Source organism: Cygnus olor, chromosome Z (assembly GCF_009769625.2).
Source record: "Cygnus olor isolate bCygOlo1 chromosome Z, bCygOlo1.pri.v2, whole genome shotgun sequence".
Lineage (NCBI taxonomy): Eukaryota > Metazoa > Chordata > Aves > Anseriformes > Anatidae > Cygnus > Cygnus olor.
The window spans coordinates 10,617,113-10,631,443 of record NC_049198.1 but is presented as its reverse complement, the minus strand read 5'-3'; the positions used below and the strand labels follow the sequence as shown (position 1 = coordinate 10,631,443).

Here is a 14,331-nt window from a genome sequence, read left to right as displayed (position 1 = left end):
CTATTCATCCGTCTCCTTCCGGGCTCGGGATATTTTGGGCACTTCTCTGTTCCCACCTACCCTGGGTGGCACAAGCAGTTCCTCGGGACTGGCTTTCCTCTGGAAGCTGTGCAGGCTGAGAACTGAAAAGGGGAAATGCCAAGCCCTTTATTTAAGACCCGTGTATGGAAGGAGAGACTCGCGACTCCACCGAACACATGCACTCCGTCAGCTGCCGAGGAAGGCGAGCTGTGATGTGTGGGGCGATGGGTGGAGTATTTGGGGGGAGCAGCACAGAGGCTTGAGGAACGAAGGAGGTGCAGAGGGCAGGATCTGCAGAGGAGACAGAGAGCTGCTCTGTTCCAGTGGCAAGAGAGACCATCTCACATTTCCCACCTCTAGGGCTTATCCGTGTTGCCTGTCCAAGAACCAGGGTGGGACGAGCTGTGGGTGGCCCCAGGGAGGGGAGCAGGAAGGGCTGGGCCAGATGTGGAGCTGCTCAGAGCTCGGAGCTGGAAACCCCATTTCTGAGCACATCTCCTTCAAAGCAGAGCGCGGCATCCCACACCCCTCCAGCCTTACCCCACCCTGCTCCCAGCTGCAAACTGCTTACGTCCAATTTTTGGGCTAAAAATATCTTTCAGGGTGGTCAGCAAGTGCACAGCCAGACAGGAGTGGGTTGCAGTGCGAAGGGAAGGGGAGTGGGGGGGATTTTGGGGTGGCGTGGGTTGCAGCACAGGTCCAGGCAGGTGCGGGCAGGCACTGCAGGGGGACACGTGCCAAGGTGGCAGTGACAGGGAAGAATCTTTCTCAGCTTGGGTCCGTGCCCCTGGAGAGGTGGGCATGGCAGGGGGTCATGCAGAGATGGACTGAGAAAGGTGCAGAGGTGGCAGAAGGTCCAGCTTCCTCCCCTGGACAGAGGGTGCTGGAGGGATGGTCAGCCAGCCCCCAGGGGCACAGCTCTGCCTGGCACCCAGCAGTGCCCTGCTGGGGCCACGCACCTCCTGGACAAGGCCAGGCCACAGGCAGAGCTGGTGGCTCCAGAAGCCACCTCGGGAGTGGAGATAACAGCCTTGGGTAGCCAGTGCCACAAGAGGGAGTCCCTGCCCAGGCTGCTGCTGGGTGGGTGACGGCAAGGATGCCCTCCTGCAGACTGTGATAGCCCGCGGTGACCACGCTGTCACCCTGGAGGGATCCCGCTGCACCCCAGCACTTGTGGGGATCCTCCACCCTCCTTCCAACGAAGTCCGGAGGTGTAAAAAGGAAATGCACAGGCAGTGGAAGCAGGGACACTGCGATGCAGTGTCCCTGCATATCCAGACAGCACTGGGATGCTGTTCGGATATGCAGGGAAAGGATATATTCGGATATGTCAGGAAAGCCAAGGCACAGGATGGAACTGAGCTTGGCAAGGGATGCAAAGGACAACAAGAAGAGATTCTGTAGGTACACTGGTCAAAAAAGGAAGGCCAAGGAGAGTGTGCCCCCCTCTGATGGATGAGAAGGGAGAGCTGGTAACAACAGGCATGGAGAAGGCTGAGGTACTCAGCAAATTCTTTGCCTCAGCCTTCACTGCCAGTCAGGCTTCCGACATCTCTCCAGTCCCTGACCTGCAGGTGAGGGCTGGGGGAGCAAAGTCCCTCCCACTGTAAGCGAAGAGCAGGTTCGAGACCACCTGATGGAACTGAACAGGTACAAGTTTATGGGGCCTGATGGCATGGATCCTGATGGCGCCCTGAGGGAACTGGCTGATGGACTTGCCAAGCCTCTCTCCCTCATATTTGAAAAGTCCTGCTGGTCAATGGCTCTATGTCCAGGTGGAGACCGGTGATGTACCTTAGGGGCCTGTCTTGGGACTGATGCTGTTTATAATGTCTTTATCAGTGAGATAGACAATGGGATTGAGTGCACCCTCAGCAAGCTTGCAGATGACACCAAGCTGAGTGGTGCTGTCGATACAACAGAAGGAAGAGATGCCATCCAAAGGGACCTGGACTACCTTGAGAAGTGGGCCCATGTGAACCTAATGAGGCTCAACAAGTCCAAGTGCAGGGTGCTGCACCTGGGGTCAGGGCAATCCCAGACATGAGCACAGACTGGGAGAGAAGAACCCATTGAGAGCAGCTCTGCAGAGAAGGACTTGGGGGTTCTGGTGAACAAAAAGCTCGACATGAGCCAGCAGTGTGTGCTTGCAGCCCAGAAGGCCACAGGAGGAGAGAGGAGATTGTCCTTCTCTACTCCACCCTTGTGAGGCCCCACCTGCAGTGCCGTGTTCAGGTCTGGAGCCCCCAGCAAAAAAAGGATGTGGGGCTGTTGGAGTGGGTCCAGAGGATGCCACGAGGATGAGCATGACATGGGAAACAGAGTTTACTGTAGGAGAATGTGGTGGATGTGTTAGCAGCGCTTTCCACAAAGCCGGATCTCCAAAAGCCACAGCTACTTCTCTTTTCTTTGTGGTTCCATGAATGGTTTTGAGACCTAAATGTTCTTTCCTGTCAGAAGTAAAACTGGTTGTAAATTGCAGGTGGTCTGGGTTTTTCCTCTTTTCAATCCGAAGGTCTGAGTGCTGTTAGTTCATTGATAATTGAACCGAACCTTCCAGAAATGGCCTATCAATCATGCTTATGACGGTCAAATCAAAACTCCTGAGGCCTCACCCCAATGGAAGGGAAGTTATGTGGCTGGGTGGCTCTACTACTGGCAAAAATATACACATCCTCTGAATGTTACAGCAGGAAATCTGTAATAGAAAACATCCGAGAGGTATTGAGATGACTCAGTGAGATTTACTCCCATTGCAAGGGCTAGGGCAGTGCATGTGGAGGACTAGCGGCCCAGACATCACAGGCCCAGAGGGTGGTCTCATGGATCTGGAGCTCATCAGCTCCCATAAATCATGCACTTGTGAATTGCTGGGTGACTCAACGGTCCCTTGGAAATCATCTCCTCTTTGAACCCTGTAGGGATCCCAGTGAAATAAGGCATCATCAGTCGGTTTAGCAGCTCTAACGTTACACTGTGTAGGGGCCAGACATGTGGCTGAGTGCTGTGGCTTTCAGCAGGTCTTCAGCATTTTTCTACTGCCTGTTATGCACTGAGAGGAAAAAATTAAAAAAAAATAATAAAAAAAAGGTGAGTTTCTAAGGAGAAGGAGGACCAGTGCAGACTGCATCTCAGGGCAGGGAAAAGGAAAAGAAACACACCAGTGGGGCTGTGAAGAGCTCTGCAGGGCTGGGAAGGGGCTGCTCAGGAGAGCTGCAGCATCAGGGGAAGCCTGGCAGCAGTGAGTGGTCTGGAAGGGGGCTCAGGGAAGAGCTTGGTGATGTCTTCAGAGACAGGAGGCCTGGGGAGTCTGGGTTATCCAGCTTTGGGGTTATGGGCCAAGATTAGGAGCACTCAGGGAATTTCCTAACATGCCCAAAGGCCCTGCCTGAACTAGCCAAGTACAATCTTCTCCATCTGGCTCCAGGAAGACCCTCTTTCCCCCAGTACTGCACACCCTTCGTGTGCTGCTCTGGGGCAGCAGTGTGGCTCCAGGGAGGCTTTGGAGGTGCCATGGGAGCGGATGGACCGAGGTACCCCTGAGACACCAGTGCGTGCGGGCGAGGAGTGGGTCTGCGGGTGCTGGCTGCCCAAAGGGGAAGCTCCTCACGCCAGGCATGATTTCCCTTGGTGTCTGTTTCGTTTCTCTGTTTGCATCTCTCCCACCGGCGCTCGGTCACGCAGACACCTTTCCCCATCACTGGGGCTCCGGCTGTGGTCCTGCCCTGTGCTGGGCAGCATTATGGCCCTGCCAGGGCTGGCTCTGGGCTTTCTGCTGGTCCTCACCCCTCTGCTGGGGACACAGGAGCAGAGAGATCCTGCTGCCCGAGCCCGACGAGGAGCCAGGGACGCAGGTAAGGGCTGGCTGCTCCTCCTTCTTCAAGAGAAGCTTTTGCTGCTCTTCTCCCTGCAAGTTGTCTTTGTGGCTTTCCCTGGCTCGGCCCTTGGTGGCTGTGTTGGAGAGGACTAAATCCAGCATCCTCACTGGTCCTGAGGCACTCGGGCATCAGTCAGGCTGTGGTGGGGCGAAGCTGTGCTTTGGGGATGTAGGGCAGGAATCCTCGGTTTGCTGGGAATGCCTCGACACTACAGCCCCTGTGTTCATGCCTCCGTGGGCAGCGCACCTGGGAGCAGGAGGTGGCTGGTTCTCACTGCATGGCGGGCAGGGGAAGCCTGAGCACTTGGCTTTCCTGGGGCAATCAGAGCAAAAAATCACCCATTGCTGTGGACCTGAGTGCTGGTGCCCAGCAAAGATCTGGGGAGATGCGAGACCCGACCCTGTGCTGGCTGGGACACTCGTTCTCTCTCTAGTCCCTGTGGTTGGCCGAGCTGTCGTTTGGTGGGATTGTCCTTCAACTGTATTTTTCTATTCTTTCTCCATGGCAGGAGGGCTCGGGGCATCCCTTGGGACTCTGCTGGGCTCTCATGTGGAGACTACGCCATGCCCTGTGCTGTACCCTGGGGCTGGGGGTACCTGCCGAGCTCCCCCTGTGGCACGGCAGGGACAGATGCTCTTTGCAGCAGGGGCTGGGGAGCCTGGGGCGTGAGTCATTATCTCTGCAGGGAAATGTGAGCAGAAGTGGCCTGCCAAGTTATCCTATGGGGCGTGAATCATGCTAACCATCTCTGGTGGCTGGAGTGATGCTGCTCTTGCAGCGATGGACAAGGTTTAGGCAGATGAGTCAAAGGTTTAAGGTCTGTCACGGTTTTTGGCTATCAGGGTGAAGTCTGGTGTGAGGGCACTGGGATCCAGCTGAGGGGGATGAAGTTTCCCATCTGGACAACACATACGAAGGAGCAGGGTGCAGGGTGTGAGAATCCGCTACAAGGGAAGGGAAACTGGGTGAGGTAGGACAAGACAGGCTTGTTTTGGGTGAAACATATGGAAAAGGGTGGGTGTGCTGAGTGGGCCATGAGGCCTGAGGATGTAAGTGGGGCCTAGGGGCCTCATCCTGGGAGGTGCTCAGCTCTGAATAAGGAGGACCAGCAGCCCTCTGGATGGGACCTGCTCACATGCAAGGGCACTGTCATCACTTCGTGATCCTCAGGGCTCTCCCTCATTCAGGAGGATGCAAAGCTCCCTCCGACTGGGACCCCAGGCTGCAGTTTACCCCTAGCCAGACCAGCTATGCCTTGAGCAAGCTGATACAGCTGAGCTACACTGGGGACTATAGGCCACCGGTCCCCCAGATCAGATGCATTTCCATGGGCACCCAGAGCTTGTGGAATAAGAAGGCCACCTGCAGGGGTAAGCACAGTCCTGCAGCACCCTGATCCCACTGTCCTGGGCTGGCGGCTCCGTGGCACGGCTGTCCCTCTGCCCTGCCTGTGTGACAGAGCAGGGAAGGAGGACCTGGATGGTTTTGTCCCCATGGACAGCATCTGCTGGGAGGCAGAGGAGCTGGATGGGTTCAGCTTGAGGCTTTGTGGTCAGTTGTGCCTTGTCAGCAGAAGGCCAGGCTTCTGTCTTTCGTCCTGGCTGAGGTGTTACATCATGACAGCTGCAAGACCTTCCCCTCTCTGTTTGGGACCCAAAAGACATCTCTAGTGATTCCTCAGCCTCTGCTGCACCTCGTCACCTCCCACACCAACTAAACCCACTTTTCCCTCTGCCAGAAACATGCCAAAGGCCCTTGTGGGACCCCAGACTCTGTCTGACACCAGACCAGGAGGAATACAGCAAGAACGAAGAAGTGACACTGAGCTGCCCCAAGGTTTTCCAGCCACCCTTCACCCACGTCAAATGTACTGGGGAAGTGCAGCCCAACATTCACGGGAAACCTGTGTACATCGAGGGGTGGCTGGGAAAGGGCAGGGGAGGTGCCTGGATCCGCATTCGCTCCAAGGTGGAGTGCGTGGGTAAGGGAGGCGCCAGGAGCTCTTCTGGGTGCCAGGAGAGTGTGGGGACGAGGTGGGAGGGGAAGGGGATACTTCTCCTCTGCCACTCTGCAGTCAGCCAGCAGGCACCGGGGGCAGCTCCATGCATGGCCCAAGCTTTCCAGGTGTCCTGATGCATGTCCCTTGCGTGCTTTGCCTTGCTGCCTCTGTGGGGCAGGTTCCCAAGGCATGAAATAGCCTCGGCCTCTTAAAGGATTCCACAGGACTCTGGGATCAAATGCTGATCCATCAGTCTCTGTGCTAGCTTTGTGCATCTTAAGAGCCCCTTGTGTGTGTCCGGAGACACACACACACACAAAAAAAATCTACAATGAGGGTAGCAAGACGCTGGAAACTGGCAAGGTAGCCCTGAGAAGTTGTGGATGCTTCATCAATGGATGTGTTTGAAGGTGGGTTGGATGGGGCTTTGAGCTAGTGAAAGATGTCCCTGCCAGTGACAGCGGGGTGGACTAGAGGGCCTAAAAATGTCCCTTCCAACCCAAATCTTCTCCAGACACTGCAGCACCTGGAGCGTGCTGAGGAGTGGTCCAGAGACAGAGGAAACTGTAGGCAGTGCTCGAATGTTGTATGGGAGAAGGCAGCATGGGCTCAGACACTAGGTGTGGGGGCACATGGCAGTGAGAGAAGGGTGGGGGTGAGGGAGGTCTGCACAGGGCTGGGAAGGGAAGGCAAGGCAGTGACTCTCTTCAACGCTTCCTTCACAGAGGCCTTCCAGGTTGTGCCTGGGACCTTGGAGGTTTCCACCACCGGCATCAAACTGAACTGGACCTGCAGTCTGCCTGATGCCTGCCAGCGCATGCAGGCCACGTGCAGGCTGGCAGGGCCTTCCTCCTCTTCCTGTGATGCTGAGGAGGTCACGGCACAGGAGATGCTGCACGGCCAAAATGGAACATTTACCTGTCCCCCTCTGCAGCCCTTCACTGTCTACAGTGTCACCATCTCAGTGCCCCCGAACACGATCCTGTTCACACGGCTCCTGAGGACAAAGGCAACAGGTAAGTGTCCCTTGCCTGTAATGTCAAGGTACCCTTTGCTTTTCTCCCCAAAATTTCAGCCCCAGGTTGGTGTCCCCATGTGTGACCCCGTCTCGCTGTGCTTCCAGTGCCCGAGAAGCCGGAGCGGCTGTGGCTGGATGCCAGCACGGGGACGCTGCGGTGGCAGGCGCTGCCCTCCTGCAAAGGGGAGATCCTTGGATACCAGGTACCAGGGGAGCGGGGGCTGCTCGTGGGCCCCGCACCTCGCCGGGTGCCTTGAGCTGGGTGCTGGCATCAGGGAGAGGGGTGAGCCCTCCTCTGCCCGGGCCCAGCAGCTCCAGGTGGCTGTGGGGTGTTTGTGGTGAGGTCAGGACCCTGCTGTCCCCAGGCAGCAGCAGCAGCCACTCGAGGCCGGGCGGGAGCTGGGTGCTGGTCCCCAGCAGCTCCTGTCCTTCCTGCAGCTGAATGTCACAGCCAGGAGCGCGCAGGACGGCAGCTTCCTTGAATTCCAGCAGGTGACAGTGAACAGCTCTGTCACCCAGTACACGCCACCTCGTCAGATGCCGGGGAGCAAATACACGGTGACAGTCCAGGGCCTGACGGCCGCTGGTGCCGGCGATGCATCCCACCTGGAATTTCAAGCCTATGTCTCGGGTGAGGGCTTCTGTGTCAAGGGCCTGTTAGGCTGGTGTCTGTCTGTTCACCCTGTGCCATACAAGATAGTGTCCTGGCCTCAGAGGATGCCCCTGTGGCATCGCTTCAGCCCCTGCTCAGGTCTGCACGAGCAGAGCTGGCCCCTCTCTGCCACCTAACTCAGGCAACAGCAGGGAGCATATGAGGAGTCTGCAGGAATCACAGGCTGTGCTAGGAAGACAGGTCAGAAAATGAATATCTGTTCTTTTTATCTGTGAGTTGTGGCATCAGAGCCAGCAAGGCATGCATGTAGGGCTTGGTTATCATGCTATTCTGTAGCTCCTGCAGGAGGCAGAGGGTTTTCTTACTTTCTCTGAACAAAGTAATTGCAGTATAGTATCTATCCTTCTGTGAGTGTACGCTTGGATCTTATGCCTGGGCAACACTAACACTGCCCACCTTTTCATCATGCAGGGTGTGATTGCCTTGCATAGGCACCTGGACAAGGAAAAACAGTTTAGGTACCTGAATTTGCAATTAAGGGCCCCATAAAATGCATCAGTAAGTGGGGTGACAGGAGGTGCCTCGCCTGGTGCCCCGTGGCTCAGCGGCTCCTCTGGTGCCATGGCACGGCGAGGTGAAGGGCAGCCTGAGCTGGGCTTGGGGTCAGGTCCAAAGAGCGGCTGGAGGGGTCTCCTGCTGCAGGGGGGATTGTCCTGGGAAGCTGCCGGCCGTGGGAGGTGGTGGGGAGCAAAGAGTGAGCATGGAAATGAGGGTGGAGAAGGGATTTCATGGGCAAGTGACAAGGGGAGCTCCCTCTGTCCCAACAAGGCTTGCTGGGGGGTGAGTCATGGCAGCTGGATGGCTTGCCTTCCATCTCCCTTTGGTGGCTGGAGGGGTTGCTGGTGGTTGCCGATAGCTGGCAGTACCCTGCCCCACCTCATCACCCACACCCCAACTAACCCCTCTTTGGCCTTGGCCAGGCACATGCCAAAAGCCCTGGTGGGACACAAGACTCCGTCTGGCACCAGACCGGGAAGAGTACAAGAGGAACGAAGAAGTGACGCTGAGCTGCCCTGAGGGTTTCCAGCCGCCCTTCACCCACGTCAGATGTGCTGGGGAAGTGCAGCCCAACATTCACGGGAAACCTGTGTACATCGAGGAGTGGCTAGGAAAGGACCCGGGAGGTGCCTGGATCCACATTCGCTCCAAGGTGGAGTGCGTGGGTAAGGGAGGCACCAGGAGCTCTTCTGGGGTCCCTGCGTGGCGGGGGAAGTTGGGGGAGCTGCCATAGGCAGTGGGAGGCAGCTCCTGTGCATGTCTGGGGCTCACCCATATCGTGTCCCGGAGCTCCATTCCTCACCAGAGTGGGACAAGGCCAGGATCCCCTGCCCAATGTCCTGCCCTGTCCCCTGTTATGCTCTGTGGGTCCAGCCTATGTCCTGATAATGCTTTCCCATCTCGTCGGCGCAGTGAAATGCCAGAAGCCCCACTGGGACACCAGGATTCTCTTTGCCCCAGACCGGGGTTCCTATGACCTCAATGAGACGCTGACGTTGACGTGCCCTGAAGGGTACTGGTCATCCAGTCCTGAGGTTGCCTGCATGAAACTCAACCCAAGGCAACGCTTCCTGATTCCTCATATCGGCTGGTTTGTGAAGAACAGCATGGGACACTGGAAGCCTGTAGAGGGGAATATGACCTGTGTGGGTGAGTGAGTGAAGCAGCCACTCTGTTCTCCCTAGGCAGGGAAAGTGGTGCCAGATACGGCCTACAGCTGTAGGACACCAAGGCCCTGTGCTGGGGTGTTCCAGGAATGGCGTGGGTGTTCGCTGTGGAGAAAAGAGCTGCTAATGCAGCAGGGTTTGTGTCTGTCCCTGTTAAAGTGAAAGGAAGCAGTCACCAGATCAGTTGCTAGGCCCGTGGTGGTGACTTAGAGGGACCACAAGCACTTGGCCTTGCCCTCTGCCAGAGCAGCTCAGAGTGCTCCAGGCACAGAGGAAAGTGTAGGCAGTGCCCGAATGTCGTGTGGGAGAAGGCAGCATGGGCTCGGACACTAGGTGTGGGGGGACATGGCCGTGAGGTAGGTCTGCTGCAGGACTGGGAAGGAAGGGAAGGCAGTGACTCTCTTCAACGCTTCCTTCACAGAGGCCTTCCAGGTTGTGCCTGGGACCTTGGAGGTTTCCACCACCGGCATCAAACTGAACTGGACCTGCAGTCTGCCTGATGCCTGCCAGCGCATGCAGGCCACGTGCAGGCTGGCAGGGCCTTCCTCCCCTCCCTGTGATGCCGAGGAGGTCACGGCACAGGAGATGCTGCACGGCCATAAAGGAACATTTACCTGTCCCCCTCTGCAGCCCTTCACTGTCTACAGTGTTACCATCTCAGTGCCCCCCAGCTCAATCCTGTTCACACGGCTCCTGAGGACAAAGGCAACAGGTAAGTGTCCCCTGCCTGTAATGTCAAGGTACCCTTTGCTTTTCTCCCCAAAATTTCAGCCCCAGGTTGGTGTCCCCATGTGTGACCCCGTCTCGCTGTGCTTCCAGTGCCCGAGAAACCGGAGCGGCTGTGGCTGGATGCCAGCACGGGGACGCTGCGGTGGCAGGCGCTGCCCTCCTGCAAAGGGGAGATCCTTGGATACCAGGTACCAGGGGAGCGGGGGCTGCTCGTGGGCCCCGCACCTCGCCGGGTGCCTTGAGCTGGGTGCTGGCATCAGGGAGAGGGGTGAGCCCTCCTCTGCCCGGGCCCAGCAGCTCCAGGTGGCTGTGGGGTGTTTGTGGTGAGGTCAGGACCCTGCTGTCCCCAGGCAGCAGCAGCAGCCACTCGAGGCCGGGCGGGAGCTGGGTGCTGGTCCCCAGCAGCTCCTGTCCTTCCTGCAGCTGAATGTCACAGCCAGGAGCGCGCAGGACGGCAGCTTCCTTGAATTCCAGCAGGTGACAGTGAACAGCTCTGTCACCCAGTACACGCCACCTCGTCAGATGCCGGGGAGCAAATACACGGTGACAGTCCAGGGCCTGACGGCCGCTGGTGCCGGCGATGCATCCCACCTGGAATTTCAAGCCTATGTCTCGGGTGAGGGCTTCTGTGTCAAGGGCCTGTTAGGCTGGTGTCTGTCTGTTCACCCTGTGCCATACAAGATAGTGTCCTGGCCCCAGAGCTGCGGCATTGCTTCAGCCCCTGCTCAGGTCTGCACGAGCAGAGCTGGCCCCTCTCTGCCACTACAGAAGATGGATCCTTAGGCAGGGCTGGGCATCGCTTGGGGCGCACAGCCACAGAGCACTAAGACCCTGCTACTGCATGCCCTCAGTCTATCCAGACTCCGTTGGATGGGCTTCTGGTCCCTGTGGGTGTTTCCTGGAGATGGGACACTTCCCTGTGCTCCCGAGCCTCCCTGCCTGTCAGACCTGAAGGCAGGACACGGCTGTGCCTCACTGCCTGTCCCTGCATGTAGCTAGGACTGCAGAGCCTGGACACACGCATACACACATTCACACACCCCAAAGCAATGTTTGGACACCCAGCCCAGGCTGTGGCACCCACTGCTGGCTGTGTGCTTAGTTTCAGGGCAGCCTCCAGGCCCCTGGCCATGGACTGCAGTCACTGTGGTGGCTGTGCTGTCTGCGGTGGTCATGCTGTCTGCTGGGATCCTGTGGTTTGTGATGTGCAGGTGAGTAGGCAGGGAACTTGGAGTCGCTGCTCTGCCTCAGGCCATGCTGGGCTAATGGGGTGGCTGGTGACAGCGTGGGCTTTCTGCACTGCTCTCACCCTTTTCTGGGTGCCATGGGGGTGGCAGCTGGTCCTACCGTGGCTTGGCTGGTGGGCTCCTGGCTGGGTCTCCAGGCCAGCAGGGCCCTGGGCCACATCAGCCTCTCCCCAGCCTCAGGGCACCCCTTTGCCTTCCCAGGAGGAGGAAGGCCTTGCCCAGGAAAGCCGAGGAGGACCATTACACAGGTAGGGCCACGGCAGCGGGAGCGGGGTGTAAGAAGAGCAGGTCATTGCCAGGAGAGCCCTGTGGCCCCCTGTGCCGCTGCCTGCCTGGGTCTGCGCTGCTCCTTCTCCTGCAGACCTGGGTCCCTCAGGCTGTGTCTGTCCCCTGCAGAGCTCCAGCCCTATGAAAACTCGGACCATTACTGTGTGATCAAGGAGAGATTTCTGGCTGAAGAAGACGCAGGTAGGAGATGGCTCCCACACGTGCCGGGGAGCGGGTCGAGAGTGACCCGAGGAAAGGGCCGTGGCGGTGTCAGGCAGTGCCCAGTGCTCCGGCCTGTCTCAGCCCCTCGCGTGTGCAGGCGGCTGTGGCAGCGTGAGCTCCCCGTGCTGCCGAGGGCTTGCAGCAGCCTCTGCCCTGTGTGCTGTTGGTCTCCGCAGGTAGAGGTGGCTGGGCTGGAGAGCGACCGTCCCTGTCCCTGCCCCTGCCCCTGCCCATCCTGGAGTCCTCGGGAACCAGACAAAGCAGTGAGGGAGAGGAGAAGATGGGGTGAATGTCCCCGGATCAGTGCTGATGGCACTTTCATTGCCTCTTGGTCCTCCACAGCTGGAAGTAGGGCCTCACAGCTCATGCTGTGTTATTGCTCCCCATCCGATTTCCTCCCTCATTAAGCTCCTGCACGCTTTGTAACAGACCAGGAGCAGCCCAAGGCCTGGGATGAAACGCTTGTGCCCACAAAGTTGTGTCCTCGAGTATTTTGGCTCAGCAATTCTGTCCTGACCTGGTGCCTGCAACTGTCTTTTGAGACCAAAGCAGCCCACTGGGTTCTCAGCCCCTCTTTGCTTTGCAACCCCATCCCCATCTAGCTCCAGGACTCTGCCTGAGTTTTGCCCAAGCATACTGCCCTCTCAACTGTGCTGTTGTATCCAAACAACCAATAAAGTGGTCTGGTCTGCAGGGGGCTGCCTGCCCCACTACGGCATCCGCCTGGTCATGAGTCCTCCCTTTTGTGTGTATGAAAGCTCTGTCTGTGTGAATCTTCACAGAGAAGCTTGGCCTAGGCTTTTGCAGGGACGATCGCCACCGTCTTCTCCAGCTCTGTGGGTAGGCTGAGATGTCTGTATCTCCTCCTCCTGTCCTTGGGGACACGGTCTGTCGTGAATGGGCTGTGACAAACTGTGGGATGTGCTTTTTGTACCCCGGAATGCAGCCATTGCGGGAGGGAGGGAGATGCAGGAGGAGCACCTCCTGCCCTCCTCCTGCACTGCCCCTTGGTCAATGGCCTTAGTGGGATTGTTTCTCTCCCATGTTCTCACTCTTCTCTCCCAGCTGCTGTTGTGCAGCAGTTTTTCCCTTTGTTGCGAAGAAGCCTCTTGAGACAGATGCCATGGTTTCATCCCGATGCTTGTGTCTCTTTGCAGGCAGTTGCACAGGTGTGCATGCTGAGTGGTGGTGAGTGGTGCTGAGACTCGAGTCCTGCCCTGGCAGCTAATGCAGCACAGCCCTGTGATTGTAGGGCTGAGGCTGTCTCCCTGTCCTTGCACCTCTTCTGGTTGCCCAAGGAGAGAAAGCTGCCAGCTGTCTTGGTGACTGGATCTGGGTTGTGATCCTTTCTCCTTGGGAATGCCACAAGTCTCCTGGATTGATGTGGCACCTCCCAAGCCTGCAAGATGTGCCTGTCTGCATTTGCCATCCCAAATGGTAGGATGCATCTCTTGCATGTCTTCCAACTCATAGAGTGCTCCCCTTCCTGACAGCCAAAATGAACAGCCAAGTGCCAGGTTGCTGTGCTGTACTTTTATTGAAGTCATCCCCTGGGAAGTCCCTCACCTGGGGGTTTTCTCCTGTTAGCATCTACCACTGTCTGCTGACTCAGATCTGCACAAGTAAGTGACTCTTGTGGTCTCTTGGTCTGACTTGTTCTCTAGTTGCGGAGGTATGTCTGAGAATAAAGTGGCACAAGTTATGGTGGGAGGGTTCAGTATTTGTTGTGCCAGTATTGGGGAATGCTGACATTTGAGAGAGACTTGGAGCGATAGGAAAATCCCTGCTTGGAGTAGGACTGGCAGGCAACGGGGTGGCTCTAGGCACTGCAAGCAGGAAACCCTTCTGATATCAGCACATCATCCTCGCCTAACAATTTTGCACAAGATCCTTACCTACCGCTTGTGACATGCTGCAGGCTACAGAAGCAACCTGACAGCCACACAGCCCATCCCAAAAGTTAGCCAAGGACCTGAGGCATCGGGAGGCTGGTCATTCCCAGGGCATGTGGCTCTGGCACCTCTTCCCAGAAGGGACAGGCCATAGGAGCCAAGGGATGAGTTTAAAAAAAATTGAGGTCTCAGGGACATTTTTTTCAGCTTCCAGCAATTTGCAGGTCAAACACTTCCTTAGTCAGAGGGGCTATCTTTACAAGCAATGGCTCTCGATGGGGTTTTCTTCCATGAGCTTGTCTAATCTCTTCTGGAAAATACAACCACCTTAGGATGCACTGTGTCCACTGGCAGGGAGTTATCCAGTTTAACCTGACACTGCGTAAAGATCCCCTTTCCTTTCTTTATTTCTAAACTGCCACCTTTTGAATGCTCCTCCCTCCCACTATTATGGAGAAAATCAAATGGCAGCCATTCCCTTTCCCTCCTCTCTGAGTCCCTCATTTTATACAGCTGCCATATCCTGCCTCCATTCTACTTTTTCCTGCAGGAAGAGCTGTGGCTTACTGGTTGCTCCCCATCTGGAAGGCATTCCTGGCGTCTGCTCAGTCGCCTTTCTCTGAACATCCCTATTTTCCCACAGCCTTTTGGAAATGGGGGTGCAGGATTGCACATGGTGTTCAAGAAGCAGGTGAACTAAAAAGAGGTGAACCGTGGATTT

The 14,331-nt window shown here is 56.9% G+C and overlaps 1 protein-coding gene across 1 annotated transcript; it reads left to right on the top strand.

The window, feature by feature from the left end:
- Positions 1 to 3,679: 3,679 nt before the first annotated feature.
- Positions 3,680 to 12,436, top strand: LOC121061440. The gene is made up of 14 exons (XM_040540287.1): positions 3,680 to 3,875; positions 5,638 to 5,880; positions 6,624 to 6,914; positions 7,022 to 7,119; positions 7,355 to 7,547; positions 8,510 to 8,752; positions 9,000 to 9,236; positions 9,675 to 9,965; positions 10,073 to 10,170; positions 10,406 to 10,598; positions 11,085 to 11,193; positions 11,431 to 11,477; positions 11,626 to 11,697; positions 11,895 to 12,436. Exons 1-14 carry the CDS (start codon positions 3,764 to 3,766, stop codon positions 12,005 to 12,007), a joined length of 2,340 nt encoding a protein of 779 aa, XP_040396221.1. The 5' UTR covers positions 3,680 to 3,763; the 3' UTR covers positions 12,008 to 12,436.
- Positions 12,437 to 14,331: the final 1,895 nt, after the last annotated feature.

Coding starts and splice junctions, on each gene's coding strand:
- LOC121061440 (XM_040540287.1), top strand. CDS start 3,764: ATGGCCCTGCCAGGGCTGGCTCTGGGCTTTCTGCTGGTCCTCACCCCT. Junction 3,876..5,637: donor ACGAGGAGCCAGGGACGCAG/GTAAGGGCTGGC, acceptor TCCCTCTGCCAG/AAACATGCCAAAGGCCCTTG. Junction 6,915..7,021: donor CCTGAGGACAAAGGCAACAG/GTAAGTGTCCCT, acceptor CTGTGCTTCCAG/TGCCCGAGAAGCCGGAGCGG.